The following is a 22,472-nucleotide window of genomic DNA, read 5'->3' on the forward strand; positions in this document are numbered from 1 at the left end:
TCCAAATTTTAGATAAGTCATTGGCATTCAACTTCGGTCAATGTGTTTTTCAAACGCCTCGAGAAGTAACTCACTAATTAACTCGTCCAACTAAAAACTAAAATATCTACTTACTCACCCTAATCACAAAATAAAATAAATTTATAAAATCAAAACAAATCTCGATAGAGAGAAAAAAAATAAAATAAAAAGTCAAAACAAATTCCCCAATTTTTTTTTTTTTAATAAACAACAACTTTTTCATAACTTATACAAGTCATATCAGTTAGATTCAAAGAATAAATAATTATATCATTCAACTTACTCTTCATCAAACGAATTAATAATATCAATTGCAAAAATGTCAACCGCCACTGCTGCTCCTTCTAAAACTTATAAAGGTATGTTTATCAAATAATCATGTTTTTTTTAAAATTATCAATAATTGTTCATGAACCTCAATCGGGACAAAGTTCTTTACAAATTATGAATAAATGGTTCTATATTCACAAGGCGATGGTAAAATGGAACGATAAATTTCAATGGCAAATTACTGGTCATACGCGTTATTTTTTTTTAGGATACTGATAACATTTGTTTAGATATGGTTGTTTACATGTTACAAAAGTGAATATCTAGAACAATGATAACACCATGATGAATAAAGATACTAACAATGATTAGAAATGATTACTGAAGCCATCATTACTTTAAAAGAACGTAATGGATCTTCAAGACAATCATTAAAAAAATATGTTCAATCAAATAATGATGTTAAAGCAAATTTTGAATCAAATTTTAATTCTGCTTTACGTAAAGGTGTAACTAATGGAGATTTTATTCAACCAAAAGGTCCATCTGGTCCAGTTAAATTGAATAAAGAAAAAATTGCAAGTGAAAAAAAACCAACTACTAAAAAAGTAACTAAACCAACAACTGAAGCAAAACCAAAATCAACAAAAGCTGCTGCTACTACTACTAAAAAATCAACTACTTCAAAATCTAAAAAAGCTACTGCCGCTGCTACTGCTGATGCTGAAGCTGAAGCTCCTGCCGCTAAGAAAGTTACTAAAAAAGCTGCTCCTAAAAAAGCAGCTCCAAAAAAAGTAACTAAAAAAGCTGCTGCTAAACCAAAAAAATAAATATTGAAATTTTATATTGGTTAAGTTGAAATTTTCTTCAAATTTTTTTATACCCATTAATATTTTGTTTCTTCAGTTGTTTTTATTACTAATAATTTTGTTTTGTTTAAAATTTTTTTATATAATCATTTTTACTTTGCCAATGAATGTTGTGTTGTTAAGTTCTAATTTTACATTGTAGTAGATTGAAAATTGAACAAATTCCAACTATTGAAGCGTTTGACAATTTTTGCAATTCATGAAGGTAGCAGTCAATACTTTATGATATTTTGCGTGAAAATCTAACACAATTGTACCTTTTGACTCAAACATGCAAAAAGGAAATAAATTAATGGAAACACAAAACTTTGCAGTAAATTGAACCCATTTTTGAATTCCGATGTCTTGAAAAACTAGTTAAATGTTGCATTGGATTTTGATATTGTTTCATAATGGTGACTTAAAGTTAATTCAAATTTAGAACACCAAACGGGGATTTTTTCTTTTGCGTCATGAACTCCGAAGTCTCAATTTGAATAAACCCCCACAAGTAATGTGCTCGAGTTTGGTACATCTAAAACTAAATATACAAACAAGCCAATAGGAAATTCAAAACTTATTCAAAATCTTCATATTCAAGTTTTTATGTATTAGGTGTCCTACTCTTCCTTTTTTTAGATGACGTACTACAGTTTGTCTTTTCAGTTGTTGTACATATGGAATGAAAATCTAAAAGTCGATAGGTACTTTTTTTTTCACAATAAATTCATGATAATGTCAGTTATTGAACAATGGTGGATAAAGTTTAATTGAAATTTTTATGGTGGTTTGAATTAGTCATATAGATAAACCTGATAAGTGATACCGTAATACTTTGAAAAAAACTTGAAATGATTGTTCTACGGTGTTTCAGATTTTTATTATAATTCTTCTTTGTGTAACCTTACTAACAATACATCGTATTTCTATTTTGTGTTACATATTATATCACAAGACATTCCAAGTAGGATTTCTACCTATCTTCATTCTGCTTATCTGATAAGAAGTTAAAGGAGATGTAACAGGAATAAAGCTTCAAGCCCCCGTTTATTTGAAATAGATTCAACAATAAAGAACAGGAAGACGTTGAAATTGTTTAAAAGTATATACTAATTTTGTTAAGAAAGCGAAGATGAACGATCTAAGTTTGAGTTTGAACAAACGAACATGTAGTTGATTACATTTCACAATGTGTTACTCCCACAAGGCTGAATATTCTTGTATTTTAGGCAATAACACATTCACTAATTAGTATATTTAATCAAAGTACATATGTGTGTTTACACCTCCTTTTCTTCAAAATTAATTGTTGGCGGATATTATCTTCCTGGGATACACTTAATACAAATGACCCCAACTCAATAGATTTAGTTTATGATCAAGTCTCATTTTCACGTATTATGTACGAGGGAATACACGTATTCCTTCGTTGTTTGTTTTGTAGGGTAGGTTCTAAAGTCCTATATCTCTTTGACCACTCAAATCCAACCTTATTTCATCATAAGCTTCGAATGCACCATGAGAAATAGCCATTTCGATGAACTTCATCAGCTTTTTTTAGTTCAACTGATCTGAATATAAATTTATTCTTTCCAGAGTCATCAGGGATGTGTGTGAAAGGTTGATTTCTTTTCTAAAATTATTTACATTATTACATTACTTATTAAATTTAAACTTGTAAACTAGTATGAGACTATTGCCTAGTTATCATATAATTCAAACTTTATATTCATTAATTAATTACAATTTTTCAAGGACATACTTCTTTTTCTTCCCAATGTAATTCATCATTTAATTCATAAATAAATCTTTTATCTTTATCTTGTTCAAAATAATCAACATAATTTATAAATAAACCAACAACAACAAAATTTTTAAAACCATCATCATCTTTTTTACCATCAACACCTCTTTGAATTTTTGAAATTAATTTTAAATTATCATCATTCATTTCCAGTTTTGGATAAGGTTTTCTAAATGATGTTTTCATTGTTTTTGATAAATCATTCCAATTTCTTTTTAATTCTTCTTCCCATTCTTTATTTGTTGGTGGGATTAAGTTATGCACGTTATCTATATGTGAATCTTCTTGTTCTTGATTATCTTCTTGCGGTTTTTGATCTACATGAGATGGTGATAGTAACGATGATTGAATTGAATTATTTTGAATATTTGAATCTTTATTAGATGAATCGTTATTGTTAGTACTATTATTTCCATTAATATGACTTAAATCAATATTTGGTATATGTTCATTATCAATGATTTTTGCAACTCCTCTTAATCTAAATTGTTTTCTAATATGACTAAACCAAAATACTGCTTCAATTTTATCATCTAATAATAATTCTTGATATTTTTCCATTCTTTTATCAGTTGTAAAAATTAAAACATTTGAAGATTTATTATTAAATAACCAACCTCTATATATTAAAGTTCTATTTTTGGGATATCCTGATTTTTTATCGATTGTAGCTAATTGAAAAGTTGTAAAAGGTGGTTTATGATCTGTTGCTGTTAATTCTCCATTAACACAATTATTAAATATGGGAACCCATGGAGCTTGATAATTATATTGAACCATTTTGGTTATGATGGATTTAATGGAATGATTAATTGTGTTTGAAATATGATCTCTTTTATTTAAAGCACTATTTATATGATTTGATACTCAGGGGGTGTATATGCTTTGGTATACAGTTGCTACCGTTAACTTATATTAAAGTTTAAATGCTATAGTAATTAATGGTCGTATGATGATTAAATTGTAATGTAAAGTTGATCTCTTTTTTAAATCGTAAAAAAAAATTAGAAAAATATTTCCGAACTTAACAAGCTTCAAAAAGAAGAAGAAGAAGAAGTGTCGGGAATTATAATTAATTAGTGGTAAGTTACACTAAATAAATTAGCGAGAGCAGAAACCACGTGGCTAAAGCATAGCTTAGAGTCGAGTTGGTGTACGCTTGAAATTGAGAAGACAACTTGTCCAAAAGTACAGGTTTAGTTGAATGGATACTACCTAGACTTATTGAGATAAAACTAAATCAAATTTTGAAATGATTTGGTTGATTTTTTCAAAAGATAAACCAAGAGTAAATTTATGAAATCGTATTCTCGGAACTGTAACCGAATTAAGAAAAAACTCGGATTTAAAACAAAAACCAATCTCACAATAATCTATACACTTAGTCTACTCTTTGCTAAGGAGAAACAAACTTATCACTAATACAGGTTTGCTGAAATCCATATTCACAAAGTTGAATCAACAAATTAAAGTCCTTACGTGTCTAATGAACTAAGTATCGAACAAAAGCGGGTAAATTTACTTGTTCCGATGTTAATAATCCATATATTTCTTCTAGTTGGTATATATACGAATGGTTGTGAATAAAGGGAATTTTATTCACAGCCATTCGTATATAGATAAGATGATGAAGAAGTTAAATCAGCAAAGAAGCCAATTTTAGATAATAACAACAACATCAAACTTTCTCAACATGAATTGGAAGAATTAACAAAAGCTAATCATGATTATAGACTGGTCAAGTTTGATTTTGAAAGTTCTTCTTAATTGCAGCTTTCCCTTTCTCCAGCTCATCCCTTACAATTTTATCTGAAATTAATCTCTTAGTAGGCTTAGTAACCTTACTAACACGATGGCATCAATTCATCACTTTCACTTAAAATGTAGACATCAGCGGTCTTTAAAGACCTTCTCGACCATTCAAATATCTCTTTCTCTTACGAAGTACCGTTTTATGGAGTTTCTTGGGGTTAGTTAATTATTATAGGTCATTAATTACATATCAGTAATTAATGACCTATAATAATTAACTAACCTTAAGAAACTCTCTAACCTCTTTTGAACTTCTAGCAAAAGATAATTCTTTAAAGCATCCACTTGACCTTTAATAATTGACAGAATTGCTCAAATAAGCTGTAAGTTTGAATTTGCCATACAATAGAATGGCTCAGTATATTATTTGCCTTATAATATACTTAACAACTCTATTGTAAGGCAAATTCAAACTTACAGTAGGAACTTCAAAGCAGACATATAATTTTGTTTGGAAAATTTGTTTAGGGTTTTTGATAGTTCTGCTTATGACTTTTTGTTTAGATTTTTTGATGCCCAGATTCAATATATTACAGGTTTGACCATATCCTAGATCGGCATCCCAATTTTACTAAAAACATTGAATAAATTTGAGTTTTGATTGATTGATTTTTGAAGATAGTGAAGCTTGTATACTATGGTGGTAGCTGACATTGTAGATTGTTGTAGCATCAATCATCTATTAGTGAGATCAACATAAGACAAAAATCATGTATAAACAATGGAATTTCTTAATAGTGGTTGATTAAGTAACACCCATTTATTTATTGTTAAATTCTTACAATATTTGTGTGAATTTTACAAGTGTCAATTGGTTTCTGGTTATTCGGTGTTGTCTTGTTCAATGAAAATTTTCCATGTGGAAAAATTTTTATTTCTACTTACCAAATTTCATGGTACAAATTCAGCAATTTACATTCATCTAAAACACTTCGGTAAAAAAGGTTGTCGTGAAACAGTGTCCTTTGACATTACCAATAAGACATTTAATCTCTCTAATAGATTTACGACATGCTCAAAATCTAAAAATATTGTCATCTTCACCAGATACAAATTGATCAATTGAATTGATTCACTTTCAAATTACAAATATTAAGTTCCACTCCTTCACTAATTTTTGAGAAAAATAACAACACTTCTCCCATCCCTTTTATTAATTCACCAAATTATATCAAAACTACATTTCCAAACACAATGCCAATTAGATTTATAATAGATAAAAGAGATGAAGGATCAAGAATTCTAGCTATAAATTGTTTTTTATTAGAAAAAGCATCATATTATAATAAAGTTATATATTTAACAGATGAAATAAATAAAGAAGAATTATCTTACCCCATACATTCAGAATTTAAAACGGAAATTATAACTAAAGACTTGTTTAAATATTTAACTGAAAAATTATCAAATAATAATAGTGATGGATATTTAGAAATAAAATCAATAGAAAGTAATAGTGAGTCTAATAGCGAAGATGATTTACTCAAGAATAAATTAATTATAAAAAATCTTAGATTTAAAGAAATTGAAATTTATATGAATGAATCAACTTATCAAACATTACCAAATTTTAAAAAAAATTATAATATAACAATAAAAAAATTAAAAAATTCATCAATTGGAGGTGGTAAAAATAATTTAAAATCAGTAAATTATAAAATAAGTTTTTTATCAAATATAGAAGAATTTGAAGATATTTTAAATATTGTATTTCCTCCAGAACAACAATATTTTGTTCAATTATATAACAAAAGTAATGCACCAGTTGAAGTAAAACAAGATATAACTTACCTAAATAATTTAAATTTTATAATAAATCAAATTGAAAAAATAAGTGAAGATGATACTGATTCAGAATTAATTGAAATTTATGAAGAATTAACAATAGATATAAATTCAAACGACCAAAATAGAATAAAAAATTTTGAAAAAATTGAATACAAAAGATTTGAAATGGAAAATATTTTTTCAGTAAGTTTAATTGATAATTGGATAAATTATCCAATTATAAATTTTCAATCTGATAATTATCAATTATTATGTTTATTTAAAAATGAAAAAAGTTATATTTTTGAAGTTACTAGTTGAAACTACTGTAAATATATAAATAAATAAATAAACATATGAAACGAAATAAATGAATGAAATAAATGAAATGAAATAATAAGTTACTAAATTAACTATATACAATTTAATATCACATAATCTATATACATAAATACATAATAATAATAATCTTCATTAGATCTATTACTTATAAGTTTTCTTAAAAATTGAATTATAATTATGAAAAATCTTTTAATAATTCATCAAGTGGAAAATTTTCAAACATATCTTTATCATTAAAATAATTATTAAAATCTACTTGAAATTGTTGTGGAATTAAACCATTAGGACCAGCCTGAGATTGTGATTGATTAGGATCTTGTTGTGTTTGTTGTTGTTGATTTTGATTTTGATTCAAAGGTGATTGTTGTTGTTGAGTTTGATAATTATAACTTGGAGGACTATAAGATAAATTATTTATAAAATTTGAAGGAGTTATTGGATTTATAATTGAATTCATTGTATTATTTACTTGATCATTATATTTTAAGTTACTACTCAAGTTGGTATTATTAAAATTTGAATTTAAATTAAAATTAAAATTATTATCATTTTTTAAATTCATCATTTGTAACCATATACTATCTATTTGATCATTTGGTCTATGATATTCATTATCTGAACTATTACCAGAACTTGTTGAATTTCTATGATTTAAATTTTGATTGTTATTATAATTCAAATTATTTAAATTATTATTCTTATTTTCTGGTTCAAAATTTAATTTATCTAATTTATATTGTTTTTTAATTTTATTAACTTGTAAAATAGATTTTTCAAAAATATATTCTAATTGTTCCAACATTTCATTATTTAAAATTTGATCTTTAAAGCTAGCATTAGTAGGTTGATAATTTTTAAAAAATTCATCATTAAAAGAAGTTCTTAAAAAATTTTGAGCTTTTGTTATTCTCCATGCATAATAATATCTATAACTTAATTTTGCAATACCATTTCTAAAAATATCAATACTTTTTAAAATTAAATTTTCTAAATTTATTAATTTTTGAAAATGTAATTTATACAGATTATCTTGTTCATCATTTGATCTTAATTTTGTATTATGATTATATTTTTTTTCTAAATTACAAATCCAAAATTTAATTCTTAAATAAAATGATGTTAATACTATAACTGATTTATGAGCAGCTGTTAAAAAACTTGGTGTAGCAATTAAATCAATTGAACTTTTAAACATATTTTTTTTATGATTTATACATTCAACAAAAAATGGCATAACATCATATATTATTATACTAATCATTTTTTTTAAATAATAAAATGATAATTTTAAATTTTTCCTCTTTTCATAAAAATTAAAAAGATATAAATATATCAGTACTAAAAAAAAATTTCCAGTAAAATATATTTTAAGTTTTATTGTAGATGGCATTAAAATATTTGTTGAATTTGAATTTTCATCATTTAATGAATTACCATATTTTAAAGTTAAATTATTATGTTTTTCTTTAAAATGTAATTCCATATGATTTAATCTCTTGGTTAATTCAATCATATTTATTGAATTTTTTATTGAAAAAATTGTATTAAAAGTTTCTGACATTGGTTCATAAGTATTATCAAAATTGGGGAAACATCCACATGCAACTTTTTCAATTTCAATATCTAAAACATTTTCATTTCCTGGTCTATAAAATGGAGGTTTTGTATCAAATGAATTAAAATTTATTGTACATGGTGATCCATTAGCCATTGAATTATTCATATCTTGAATTAATAAATAATACCAAATTTTTCTACCTAAATTATCTAATCTATCATCATTACCACTAGTATCATTATTTTTAAATTTATCTGGTTCTCTATGTAAACCAATTGACATTGCCATTTGAATTAATGTTGCATTAAATATTTGTGCATCTCCTCCATCTATACCATCACCTGCTTCTGGAGCATAATAATTATATAATCTAAATAATAAAGCTAATTGTAATAAAGTTAAATTTGAACCTCTCATTATATTAAATTGATCTAAACATAATTTTGCAACATTTATAACATCTAAATTTATTGGATTATTTAATAAAAATTTAATTTGTTGTTTTGATGGATCATTAGTTTGAAAATTTATTTCATTTATTGATGAATCTTGTGAAAATAATGATATATAACTAAATCTTAATATAATTAATAATATACCTAAATTTGCAAAATCTAATTTTTTGGTAATTTTAACATTAACTTCATTATTTTGATAATTTTCTTTACCTATTAATTTTTCTAATTCAGATTTTAAAATCATTTGATCTATAACTGGCATTGCAACATATAAATGACTAAAAAATCTTTTAAATAATATCCATATAACTTTTTGTTTTGGTAATACTAATCTTATTTTTTCAACTAATTCAACTTCTGTATCTAAACCACCTTTATAAAATGATAATCCTAAACACATTGCTTTTTCATTTAATTTAGATTGACTCATTATTAATTTTGATTTGATTGGTTTATTTATATTATCAAATTCTGTAAAAGGTTTTACATCATTATTACCTTCATCATCATAAGCTTTTTCACTAAAATCTTTATCAACTTGAGCACTTTGATCAGTAATTTGAAATCCATGAACAAAACCTCTTTCTTTCATTTGTTTTTTTAAATTTGCCATTTCACTCCAAACAGAATTTATTGCTGAATCAATTTTTAATAAAGTTACCCAATTTAATGGTCCATAATTTTTTTTTCTAAATTGTTCTTTTGAATTTGTTGGATTATAACCTTCAAAAAAATTAAACCAATCATTTTCTGATTCATAAGGATTATGACCTAATAAATCTTGAGGATCTAATTTATTAATTAATATATCTTTATTTGAATAATTATTTGAATTAGGACTAATTTGATTTGTATTTGAATTATTAAATGGTGAAGTATTTGAAGAATTTTGTTGACTTTGAGTTTGAATTTGAAATTTTTCTTCTAAATCTTGTAATTTTTGTTTTAAAAATGATAATTCATCTGATACTGGTTGTGGGATTGTAGATGATGTTGTTGGATGTGATGGTTCATATTCTTCTGGAATATCATAATCATTATCATTATTGACCTCCTCATTATTACCAATTTCATTTTCATTTGATAAAGTTGTTGTTCTTGATAATGAATTTGAAAAAATAGATCCAACACGACTTCCATTACTATTTAAAGTACTTATAGTTGAATTACTTGGTATTCTTGATCTTTGAGTACCATTATTTTCAAATACAAATTCATTATCCTGTTTTTCAGTATTACTATTTGTGGTAATTGATGATGTTGGAAAATCTGAATAAATACATGGAGATTTTTTATACTTGACACAAGTTGAACAAGGATTACCTAAATCACATTTTACTTTCCTTTTCCTACAAAAGTCACAAACTTTAACTGTTCTTGCTCTAATTTTACCCATTCAAAAAAATTAAAATGAAAATGAAATCAAAATTTGATAATAAATAGTTTATTGACTTTTATGAAGAATTAGGTGAAGAATTGAATGGGAATTTAATTATAAATAGGAATAGTAGTAGTTAAGACTGAATCAAATGAATCAAAGAATTTTATTACTAATACTTTCTTACTCACTATCTTTCACATTAACTTTATCTCCTCTTCTTCTATCTTAATATTATTTATAATTGTTCTTGCCAATTGTAACTTTACAATGATCTTTGATACTAGATGGTTGTAAATTTTATATTTTGTTCCAATTAAATGTGTATTGTGAAATTAATAATGTGTTGCAAAAAATTTGAACTTTATTTTTGAAATGAAATTGAAAGACACGTTAATATGTATTTATAGTAGACGTGATTTGATTACTTAATAGCAATTGAATTGATTATGAATTGAATCTGATTAAACTTGATTCAAGTATTAAAACAATATTTTGTGTTGAAATTGAATTTGTAATATGAAAATTTATAAATATTGATATCCTCAATGGCAAATAGTTGATACTATATATATATTCCACTAAGTTTAATTTAGTTAGTGATTAATACATAATGTTAGTATATTGTTCTTATTGTATTAGTCCTAATGTTAGTGTTAATAGTTAATAGTACTATTAATATTTTTAGTTATTATACATACATACATACATACATACATAATAGAAAATAAGCTTACGTAATAAATTACATAATATACTAATAAATTAAGTAGTCAAATACGGCTGAGCAATTAATACAGTCAAATCGGAAATTTTTCCTGATTAAATATTTTATTTTTGTGTTTTACGACACCTTAAAAATACGACTTTTGAAATAAATTTATGAAGAAAAAAAATTTTAATTATCAAGAATTGAACTAACAAAAAATCCAGATTTTAAAATAATAAAATCCTGAACTTACATTTTAATTTTCTCGCTTGAGATCTAAAATAAATCAGAAATCTGGGTCGAGAATAATGCGACGACTGAAAAAAAAAAAAATTTTACCGAGAACTATATTTATCCTGATTTCGAAAAAATATTTTGCTCTCTATGCTCAGTATAAAATATTGTGGGTCAAATTTGAAAAGCAAAAAGACTCTCAAAACTAGAACTAGTGAAAAGACCTCTCAAAACGAGAACTATAACAGATAAGGCGATAAAGAAACCAGATATTTTATTGAAAATAAAACTATTTAGTTATGAAATTAACTTGAACCAAAAACTCGATCATTTCGCTATAGAAACTTTTAATTTAATAACTCTTTCACATTTTTAGCAGCACCATCTATTGTTGACTTGGCAAAAGCTCCATCAACAGAGCAAATCATATCATGAATTATTTCATTAACATCATCCAGAGAATTTTCTCTCAAACTCAAATGGTTCAACAGATGCCACAATTCTTCAAGTGGATTCAATGTAGATAAAGGAGGTAACCATATAATATTAAAACCAGTATTTTTAAGTCTTTCCCAAATTTCGTGCTTTTCAACAAAAGTGAACTGATTCATTACAACATTTAGATTCAGCCCAACCAGTTTCTTACCGTCGTTAAGCAAAAAGTCTTCACAAAACTCAATATACTTACCAGCTAATAATGCCACGTCTTCTCTATTAATAGTTTTGTTTTTGTCAAATCTGTATGAAACGAGTGAATACTTTAAAATACCTGATGTATCCATAGCTGCAATCAAAGCTTTATCCCATGTGAGTTCATCATCGTAATGGAAATTATCTGCATCAAAACCAATAAAAACGCAATTCTGACCAAAATCTATGTTGTTGTTTGAGATCCACTTGGCTGCTGAAGTATTTGTGGTGAACATTGTATGTGTTTAATTGATTCGATATTTGATAGGCGATACACTGAATTTCACAATTAGTTGAATACCATGACAGTGACTCCTATTTATCATCCTGTGAAACTCTCACTCCCTACAAACTACTGTTCCTTTCGAGTCTGCATTTGGTAATTTATGTCTTCGTCAACTTAGTTTGTTTTGAAAAAGTAAGGTTTTCGTCAAGTGAAACAAATTTTAAACAAAGTTAATTTTTTTTATCACGGTCTAGCATACTATGGTTTCAAATTTACACAATGAAGAACTCAATAAAAACACCCTCAATCCCGTCTAATGAGATGATTCTGATCTATGTGAAATCACAGATATCAAAATTCAATGTCATATCAGTTTGTTTATCAAGATGGTCTTAATAAATTCATTGATGAAAAAGGGGAACCCACTTTAGATGAAAATGACAAAGCTGACGCACTACCATTGGACTCTATTATTGAATTTGATTTTTATCAAAAGGTGACTCAAGCCGAACTTGAAATGGAAGTTGATGATGAAGAACAGGATGAGGAACAGGATGAAGATAAGGAAGAAAACGATGTTGATATGGTCGATATTACTGAGACAAATAAAGCAAAAGGTGGAAACTCCAATAACGCAAATGGAAGATCAAATCGAAAATACAATGATCTGGACATCACTAGGGTTATAAATCTTTATAATGAAAAACCATTTGTCGCAGCTACCGTTATTGCCCGTGCTGTTAAAGTTGATGAAAGTACCACTAGAAAATGGATCGATAAATACAAAAAGGATGGAACTATACCAACCATAAGATAAAAGGGGAAGACAAAAAAAGGAGTTTAGCCAGGAGCACAAAAACGCAGTAATATCTTTCTTTGATGAAAAGCCTACTGGAACAATTGATGATGCTAGAGAAGAATTGACCAAATTATTTGGGAACCTTGAAGTTGGAAAGACTAGATTGAGAGAGTTCGTTAAAAATGATTGTGCGTTGTCGTTTAAACAAGTTCGTCATGATAGTAGTGCTCGAAACTCGGAAGAAAAATTAGAGTTGAGATGTCAATTTGTAAAAGACGTGATAAATTTGAGAATTAATTATTTGGAATGCATATTTATTGATGAAGCGGGATTTGACATTTCATTACATAGATCTAGAGGCTGGGCTAAAAAAGGGGAAACACCCGTTGCTGTTACACCTCAATTAAAATCTGAAAATAGACTGGTTTTAGGAGCTGTCTGCGCAGAGGGAATTATCTTATTATCATTACGTCCACCAGCAAGTCTGGATAAGAAAAGAAAACTAGATGATGGTTCAGTTTCTAGATCCAAAGGTACAACTACTGGTCATTTTAAAACTTTTATAGATCAGGTTTGCAAAATCTTAAATACAAGGGACGACTTTAAAGGTAGATACTTGGTCATGGATAATGCTAGTATTCACAAAAATGCAAGCATACAACGTATAATTGAGTCACATGGTTTTAAATGCTTGTACTTGTCACCATTTTCACCAGAGTTAAATCCAATTGAACAGGTATGGTCTATGCTCAAAGGAAAAGTTAGAAGGCATACTTTGGAAAAAGACACCTTAAGCAGCCGGATCAAAGAAGCGGCGACACAAATCAAACCATATCAAATAAGAAATTGTATTCAGCATTCAATCAATTGTTTCGAACAATGTTTAAATAAAAGACCTCTTTAGTTTAATAAGATATAATTTTTCTATCTTTATTCCCATCTTGCTTTTTAATTTTGTTTAGTAGTTTGCATAATGTATCTTTCAACAGAGAAGATAGAGATTTAAGCATTCTTGATATTTTTGAAATCACCGTTTGCATTTCATCGAGTTAATTACTAGCAACAAAATGAAGAATAATTTATTCCCGTTATTTCAGCAAATTTTTGTTTTGAGAGGTCTTTTACTTACCTATTTGACCTCAGATCTGACCCACAATATTTTATTCTGTACAAAGAGTGTAAAATATTTACTCGTAATCAGGATAAATATAGTTCTCGGTAAAATTTTTTTTTTTTTCAGTCGTCGCATTATTCTCGACCCAGATTTCTGATTTATTTTAGATCTCAAGCGAGAAAATTAAAATGTAAGTTCAGGATTTTATTATTTTAAAATCTGGATTTTTTGTTAGTTCAATTCTTGATAATTAAAATTTTTTTTCTTCATAAATTTATTTCAAAAGTCGTATTTTTAAGGTGTCGTAAAACACAAAAATAAAATATTTAATCAGGAAAAATTTCCGATTTGACTGTATCATAATATATCAAATATCTCCTATTTCTAATAACAAAACAACATCAACTTTCAAAATACACAGTCTAATAACAACGACTGATGAGAGTAGGGGATAAGCTTTTACTCAATATACATGTTACTCACTCAATCGAAAGATTACTAATATCAATTAGTAATATTATTTGTTATACATTTTCATAGTTGTATGTAAAAAAAGATTCGTTTCTTTTATAAAAACCCTGGTCTATAATCCATATTTTATGTTTCATGTATTAACACTTCCATGGTCTTAAAATTCTGAAAGATTTACGAGTTTATCTATTATTTCTTGCAAAGCCATTTTAATCTTCAAAATGCCATATGGTTGTTATCAACTATCTATTTGGGTAAAATCATTAACCATCTTTAATATGTTTGAATGACTTATGTTTTTAATTTGTTTATATCCATATATTGAAAGTGAGAAAAGCTCGGATTTAAGAATGAACAATACTTTATTACCCATAAGATCTTAATAGATTAAAATATGGGTGCTCTATGTTTAGAGCGGAATAATTTACTTGATTCAATTTAGTCTATATTGTATTATTGAAAATATTAATGACCATAAATTTTGAAATATCAGAGTTATAGATCAAACAATATAGATCGTTGCTAACATTTGTTAAACTGTGGTGGGATCTATGCTAAATTCAATTCAATTAACCAAGGTCATTTTCAAAAATTCTAGTGATAATGTTGGTTTCACACCGAGATATATGCAAAAGGCATTTTTGAATGATTCTAATTAATTTACAATTGACGTAAGTCTTACCCTAATTATATTAGCAAAAGACGTTTTATAATAATGTAAAATGTAAATATGTCTAATTACTTATTCAATCTAATCTTCTGTATAATGTATTATCTTTTTATTCTGTTCGATTTCTGATTGATACGATTATGGTTTTGAAATTTGTATAAATTCTTCGTAGAATTAATCAATACACATGTATTATATTGTTCTGTTATTAATTACTAGTAAGAATTTTAGTAAATGTATAACGGACTATATTTATACAGAACTAATACTACATAGCTACACTCCAATTCTTTCGTTTATTTTTATTTCTATTTCTATTAATAGTCCTGGTTCAAATCGTGTTGAATAGCTGGAATATTTATGAAACTCCTATTAATTGACAAAAAGGTACAGTGTTTCAGATTTAATTATTTCTCTCTTCATCTACTCAATTGAAAAAATCTGAAACAAGAATCCTGAAGTTTAAATAACGAAACGATTTTTGAACGAAGTTCCACCAATTACTCCAGATACTCTTAAGATATAGAATTTTGAATGATTAATATTTTAAAGTTTCCGTTAGCCTAAATTGAAAATCCAATATTCATTCCGAAACTTACATTAAATTCAACAATTACAATTCATTACAAATTTGAAAAGAAAGTTTAAACTTTTATAATGAACCATCTAAGGGGGGCTATACCACTTTTTCACGTTAACGTTATTGATTTGTTGTTCTTTTTTCAATTTTGATGCCTATCAACTAAATACATACATACATATAACTAAGAATGACTAATTTTTAGTCGAGACAATATAGGTTTAAATCTGAAGATCAAAACAGTTCAAAAAACTTTAATTTTGAACTAAGTATACCACTATAATGGTTATGAAAATTTTAAAAAATCTAGACGTACAACGGATGTACCGCACACATCCATGGCTTTATTGATAAAATGCAATTTTTCTATTTCAAATTTTAGTCATTTTATGTCATCATATATTTATCAATATACCAATTGATCTACTATTCTTTTATTTAGAGTACCTTGATTTTACTAATAATAATAATTAATAATCAATCAATCAATAGCTGAATTGGTTTAAAGTTTAAATTATCTAATGTAGAATGGATTAAACTTGGTGTACCAATGCTAAAAGTATGATAGTCACATACGCGTAAGGCATTAAAGTCAATATGTAAACATAACATACATATATTCAAAATTAGTCATTCAAAAAATAAATAAACAACTAAATTTACAAAAAAGCTAAGTAATATACGAACTCAATAAAATCACAAAGATCTTTGATCATATCTCAATCAATAAGACCAAGAAAGGAACATGTGTGTTGTGTTAGATATCAGATCTCGATTAGTCACACAAAAAATTGAATCTAAAATCAGTTTCTATCTTTAGATCTCGATTTTGCAAAAACTCATTCAAATAGAAAAGGAATTGGATATGAGAGTTATGATTATACAAGCCAATGTGAATATGATTCGATATTATTTTGAAATCACTTTTCCTTTTTTAAAGTTTTTTGCCACCCAATTGTTCTTTGAAATATTGCTTCGATTTTGAAGATCTTTTGAAACTAAAAAATTAATTAGTAAAATGGAGTAATAAACCCTTTAAGGACGATAAATTAGGTTCCGAAAAAAAATTGACTAGTTGTAGTATGTGATTTATGTGAGTTAATATGGTAAGTACGGTATGTATTGATATGTATGGGGTAATAAAATGATTTTCAATTCTAATACTTGATATTATTAAATGTTTTGCATGATATACTTTGCTAATAAAATAAAATAAAAGATCAAAAAATATGGTTCCTTATTTTTCCTAATAAGCTTAATGCGGAATTATTTACGTTTATAGATTTTTTGTAAGTCTAGCCTAAAACGAAATTTAATGAGTTAGTTTTAAAAACTCAAATCAGTTAAAATCCGCTTTATATATTCATATTTTAAAAGATCTAAATGTTTATCGGAAACGGCTTTCAAAGACTTTTGAAGAATCAGAACACTTGGATGACTAAGTACTTTTTCATTTTAGTAAGTATATTATCTATTTCATCGATTTTAGTAATCTTCCCTGTCTAGATTATACGATGCTTAAAAGATTAAGCTCGGTTCATATTGGAGGGGAGATTTTTCTTAAAATTATTCTTTCTTCTTTATTTCTTACTTCACGATAATTTTACGGTTTTTTATTGAAAAACCTGGGGAAAGAATGGAATTTTACGGAGATTTTCTATCACGAATACGAACATTAAGTACAAATTGAATCTATGAATGATTCAAGCAATTGTAAGTTTCAGAAAAATGCATTGAATTTGGTTTCCTCTGTTTTTGAATTTTGTAGAAATTGAGTTGAATAAAAAATTGTTTTCATCATCATGGATTTAATGATTAAAACCGAAAAAATGAAAATAATGTTGAAAAGACGCAAAAACAAAAACTAAATCATGAGCCCCACTCATTACTAGATTTGTCTTAAATATATAAGCCTCACTTACTTCCAAATTAGGGTGTCTCAAAAATAATAAATTTGTCTTACAAAATCAAAAAGTAATCAACTCAAAATCCCGTTATCAACTAATTCTTCAACTTTTACAACCAAATACAAATAATGTCATCAAATGATCAACAAATTCAAATTATAATCAAATCATTACAACATTTAGGATATAATGAAATAGCACAAAATTTAATAAATCAATACAGAATAAATTTACAAAATAAACAAAAACTGGAAATTCCAAAATTATTAAATTGGTTTAATCATTTAATTAAAACTTTTGATTATAAAACAATTGATGATTATTTAAATAATTTAAAAAATCAAGAAGAATTTATTAATATAACAAATTATAAAGGTAAAGATTATAAATCTATTATATCAATTATATTATATTTAATTAGAAGATTTAATTTTTATGAAAATTCAAAAGAATTGGGTGATATTACATATATATCTGAAAATTTATTACCATTACTTGAACAAATTGATAAAAATGAAATTAAAGGATTATTTGATCAATCTTTAATAAATCAATTAAATTATGAAGAAGAAAGTCAAATATTATTAAAAGTTAATGAATTATCAATAAATCAATGGTTTTTTAATTTATCAAATAATAACAACGCAAATATAGAAGAAATTCAAGATTTAATATTTAATAAATTTTTTAAATATTCAAATATTATTTTTAATTCTCCTAAATTTATACCATTATTATCAACAATTTTAGATCAGTCAATAAAATATCAATTATCACAATCTCCAACTTATTTACCTCCAAGAAATCAAAAAGATTTAAATAAAATTAATAAAACTGGTAGTAATATAAATTTTAATTCAACTAAATTATTACACACATTAACTAATCATTTAGATGAAGTTTGGTTTTTAAAATTTTCACCACTGGGGAAATATTTAGTTACTGGTTCACATGATGGTAGATTAATAATTTATGATGTTTTAAATAATTTTAATTTGATAAAGATATTAGAACCAACAAATTCTGCTGATTCTATTGCTTTTGTTCCATTTACAACAAAACCTTCAAGTGGTAAATCCAAGGCAGTTATATATTGTACTTGGGATTTAAAAGAAGAATATTTAGTAAGTTGTTGTTTAGATACTGTTATTAGAGTTTGGTCATTAGGAGATTTAAATAAAAAAAGACAATTAAGATCAGATAGCTCAGTAAATAATCAAGAAATAAAATTAATTACAAGTTTTACATTAGGTCAAGATATTAAAACTTGGTCAGTTGAATTTTTACCATCAACACAACATAATAATTCTAATTCTAAATATACTCCATATTTTATAGTTGGTTCACCTGATAAAGTTTTAAAAATCTTTGATATTAATGGAATTGAAATTTTTGATTTTTATGCAAATTTAGAAGATGATGAAATTGATAATGATAATTTAAATAATGATTTAGATGATATTTCAATGAAAGATGTTGATGAAAACACTAACACAAATACTAATACTAATACCAATGCAAACACAAACACCAACTCATCGGCAAGTCAAAATACAACCTCCACAACAACTCTTAATAAAAAATCATCATCAAAGAATCCAATAGATAATCCATTTAGTAGAATAAATGATTTAGTAATTACACCAAATGGTAAAATTTTAATAACAGTAAATAATGAAAAACAAATTTTATTTTTTAGTATCCCTGAATTTTTTGATACCAACGGTGGTGATTCAACATCAACTTCAATAACTCATAAATTAGCATCATTAAAATTAAATGGTAAATTAACTTCAATTTCAATATCAAAAAATGGTCAATATATCTTGATTAATTCAGCACCAGAAGAATTACAAGTTTGGGATATTTTACCATTATATTCCAACAATCCACCAATATTATATAGAAAATTTTTAGGACATTCACAAAGTTCATTTATAGTAAGATCATCATTTGGTTATTTAGTAGAGCAAACAAAAACCGAGGAGCTAGTATTAAGTGGATCAGATGATGGATTTGTTTATTTTTGGAAATTACATACTGGTCAATTAATTACTAGAATAAAAGCTCATGATGAATTATGTAATGCTGTTGATTGGAATTTAAATGGATTTGTTTTTGGTGGGGTTGATTATGGTAAGATTTGGGGTAGTGTTGGTGATGATAAATTAGTTAAAATATGGGGTGTATAAATTATGAAGAACAAGATTTTAGAGAAGTAGTTTAATGAATTATGATTTTTATAATATATTCTACTGGAAAAAAGCATTTACTTTCCCAAAGTACTGTAATTGAATCCTTCAATGTACACACATCTACAGCATTCATTTAATTCGGGTTTATTTCTTTAATTCTTTTATTTATGATACGTATGATTATTTATTTTACTTTTGATTATTCAAACTATTTAACAACAAACATATTTACTTAACTTACTTATAATTCATCATGTTCAACATCTTCTTCACCTTCTTCAACAATATCATCAACTTTATCTTTTATTTCATCTTTTTCAGTTTTTAATTTTTCTAACAATTCATTACCATTAATTTTTAAAGAACCTTCATCTTTTATAAATTCAATTAATGAATTTAATTCTCTTTGACCTTGAAAAACTTTTGGTTTTCTTATACCTGTTTTTTCATCAATTTCTCCATTTGCTGGAAACAACAACAAAGTAGGATAACCTTCAATTTCAAATGGTACATCAACATCATTTAATGTATGATCAATATCAGCAATTAATACTTCACTATTATTTTTATTTGATTCATATATCTCGGCTAATTCTGTCCAAGTTGGAGCTAATTTTTTACAATGTCCACACCATGGAGCATAATATTTAACAAAAATATCTTTATCTTTTTGATCTAATATATCTTTATAATTATGAGCAACTAATTTAACAACTGGATTTGTTTTAATTTCTTCTTCAGTTGGTAATTCTTCAGATTTTATAATTGGTTGTAATTTACCACCAAAATAATCTTCAATAAAATCAGCTATGATTTTAATTGATGGACCTTCTGGATTTTCTTTTTGATTTATACCAAATTTTTTATTTTCATTTAAATTTTGTATAGCAAAAAATGGTACAATATCAGCATCCATAGAAAGAGCTTCTGCATGTCTACCATATAAATTAGCATCTAATCCAACAAAATTTAATTTTCCTCTATATTTTTTACCTAAATTACTTAAATCTTTAGCGATGCTTTCTCTTTGTTCAGGAGTTTTATAAAAATAATAAGCAATTGGTAATGGTGATGTCATATATTTCATATATGAATCTCTATCAATTTCTCCAAAATATGGTAAACTTTCAATATTAATAAAATCAGTTAATTTTTCTAAAGTTTTTTCTCCAGTATATTTTATAGTTTCAAAAATTTCATTAGCTGGATGAACAATTAAATAAGAATCATTTTTTAAATCAATATTTAATTTTTTTGCTAACTTCTTAAGATAATCTTTACTAACTTCAATAAATGAATAATCATTTCTTTTTGTAGTTGCAATTTTTTCAAAAATATCATCAACTATACCATCAACTTTTAAAATAAATGGTTTTGTTTGTTCACCAATTAATTTTTCTAATGATTCCCAAGATTCAGGAACTTGTACAGATGGTAAAGATTGTTTAATCATATAATCAGCAATTCCTTTAGATTCTCTTGGACCTTGATAATCTTCTGCTTGTTTTGAATCACCATTTCTAATAACTTTTAAAGTAGGATAACCTTTTATTTCATTTTCCATACATAAACTTTCATCTTCAGTACAATCAATTTGAGCTAATTTTATATTTGGATAACTTTCATTTAATAAATTAGCAGCTTGAGAAAATTCTGGACCTAACATTTTACAATATCCACACCATGGTGCAAAAAATTCAGTTAAAACTAATGGATTTTCTTCTAAAAAATTAGTAAAATTTTCTGTAGTTAATTTTACAACTGCTGAATTTGGATCAGCAATGGCTTCACCTTCACTGGGTCCACTTGCATTTGTTATTGATATAATAGCTAATAAAGTAGCTAATGCATTTGTTGAATATTTCCAAAATTGCATTGTTTAGTTGAGTATGATAATTTTGATTGATGAGATACAAGGGTAAGTTCAATTGATACTTGGTTGGTCGATTAATTGGGTTGTAAATTGTTGATGAAAGAAGAAAAAGATATGTGTTATATATATTATTAATATTAATAAACTGAAAAATTAAATATTTGTTCGGAACTTGATTTAAAATAATTTACGTAATTAATTATTTATTAAGTATGGAGGTAGTGTAATATTAACCAATACTTTGACACGGTGTTATATTTAATGATAGTACGTAACTAACACCTTGGTAACAACTAACTGACTAAAAAACAATAGAAGTGAAACAATTATGGTTTCAAATTAGAAAAAACAGGATTATGTGTCAACTGCTTGTCTTAAACGGCTTAAATTTTCAAAATCTGATACTACTATATCAAATCTACTACCACTCCCCTTATACTTCATAGATTTTTAATTTTCTATAAAGATCTATTTTATATTTCAATCATTGATTTGCAACCAATTGAATGAAAAAGTAACTCCACTTTCCAACAACACGGAGGTGAAACAAGTTAATTACAAAGTTTATTGAACATCTAACTTGTGCCATTGAGCCTAAATTACCATAGTTGATCGAAAAAGATTTAGAAGATCGTATCTTCCAATTGAAATCAAAAGAACTAAGGGGTCTTTTTTCTTAATTTTAATTTACTAAGTATTCAAAAAAGTCCGATATCGATCTACGATATATTTTTTTGAACACTCAA

At 25.9% G+C, this 22,472-nt stretch overlaps 8 protein-coding genes across 8 annotated transcripts; 4 read left to right on the forward strand and 4 right to left on the reverse strand. All coding sequences in view use genetic code 12, as the record gives it.

Moving 5' to 3' along the window:
- Positions 1–340: 340 nt before the first annotated feature.
- On the forward strand, positions 341–1,121 carry HHO1 (histone; the record flags this gene model as incomplete). The annotated part of the gene is made up of 2 exons (XM_051760146.1): positions 341–380; positions 664–1,121. 2 exons carry the CDS (start codon positions 341–343, stop codon positions 1,119–1,121), a joined length of 498 nt encoding a protein of 165 aa, XP_051612326.1.
- Positions 1,122–2,889: 1,768 nt separating this feature from the next.
- On the reverse strand, positions 2,890–3,723 carry KGF55_005164 (uncharacterized protein; the record flags this gene model as incomplete). The annotated part of the gene is made up of 1 exon (XM_051760147.1): positions 2,890–3,723. The coding sequence occupies one exon, from the start codon at positions 3,721–3,723 to the stop codon at positions 2,890–2,892; it is 834 nt and encodes a 277-aa protein (XP_051612327.1).
- A 2,226-nt stretch (positions 3,724–5,949) lies between these two features.
- On the forward strand, positions 5,950–6,843 carry KGF55_005165 (uncharacterized protein; the record flags this gene model as incomplete). Its single annotated transcript, XM_051760148.1, has 1 exon — positions 5,950–6,843. One exon carries the CDS (start codon positions 5,950–5,952, stop codon positions 6,841–6,843), a length of 894 nt encoding a protein of 297 aa, XP_051612328.1.
- Positions 6,844–7,039: 196 nt separating this feature from the next.
- On the reverse strand, positions 7,040–10,276 carry ZCF29 (Zcf29p; the record flags this gene model as incomplete). The annotated part of the gene is made up of 1 exon (XM_051760149.1): positions 7,040–10,276. The coding sequence occupies one exon, from the start codon at positions 10,274–10,276 to the stop codon at positions 7,040–7,042; it is 3,237 nt and encodes a 1,078-aa protein (XP_051612329.1).
- A 1,272-nt stretch (positions 10,277–11,548) lies between these two features.
- On the reverse strand, positions 11,549–12,127 carry KGF55_005167 (uncharacterized protein; the record flags this gene model as incomplete). The annotated part of the gene is made up of 1 exon (XM_051760151.1): positions 11,549–12,127. The coding sequence occupies one exon, from the start codon at positions 12,125–12,127 to the stop codon at positions 11,549–11,551; it is 579 nt and encodes a 192-aa protein (XP_051612330.1).
- Positions 12,128–12,478: 351 nt separating this feature from the next.
- Positions 12,479–13,820, forward strand: KGF55_005168 (uncharacterized protein; the record flags this gene model as incomplete). Its single annotated transcript, XM_051760152.1, has 2 exons — positions 12,479–12,856; positions 13,005–13,820. The coding sequence occupies 2 exons, from the start codon at positions 12,479–12,481 to the stop codon at positions 13,818–13,820; spliced, it is 1,194 nt and encodes a 397-aa protein (XP_051612331.1).
- A 3,966-nt stretch (positions 13,821–17,786) lies between these two features.
- Positions 17,787–19,850, forward strand: KGF55_005169 (glucose-induced degradation complex subunit; the record flags this gene model as incomplete). The annotated part of the gene is made up of 1 exon (XM_051760153.1): positions 17,787–19,850. One exon carries the CDS (start codon positions 17,787–17,789, stop codon positions 19,848–19,850), a length of 2,064 nt encoding a protein of 687 aa, XP_051612332.1.
- A 244-nt stretch (positions 19,851–20,094) lies between these two features.
- Positions 20,095–21,729, reverse strand: PDI1 (protein disulfide isomerase; the record flags this gene model as incomplete). The annotated part of the gene is made up of 1 exon (XM_051760154.1): positions 20,095–21,729. The coding sequence occupies one exon, from the start codon at positions 21,727–21,729 to the stop codon at positions 20,095–20,097; it is 1,635 nt and encodes a 544-aa protein (XP_051612333.1).
- Between the last annotated feature and the right edge of the window lie 743 nt (positions 21,730–22,472).

The sequence above is a fragment of the Candida pseudojiufengensis genome, assembly GCF_024610245.1.
Source record: "Candida pseudojiufengensis strain CBS 10847 chromosome Unknown scaffold10, whole genome shotgun sequence".
Classification (NCBI taxonomy): domain Eukaryota; kingdom Fungi; phylum Ascomycota; class Pichiomycetes; order Serinales; family Debaryomycetaceae; genus Lodderomyces; species Lodderomyces pseudojiufengensis.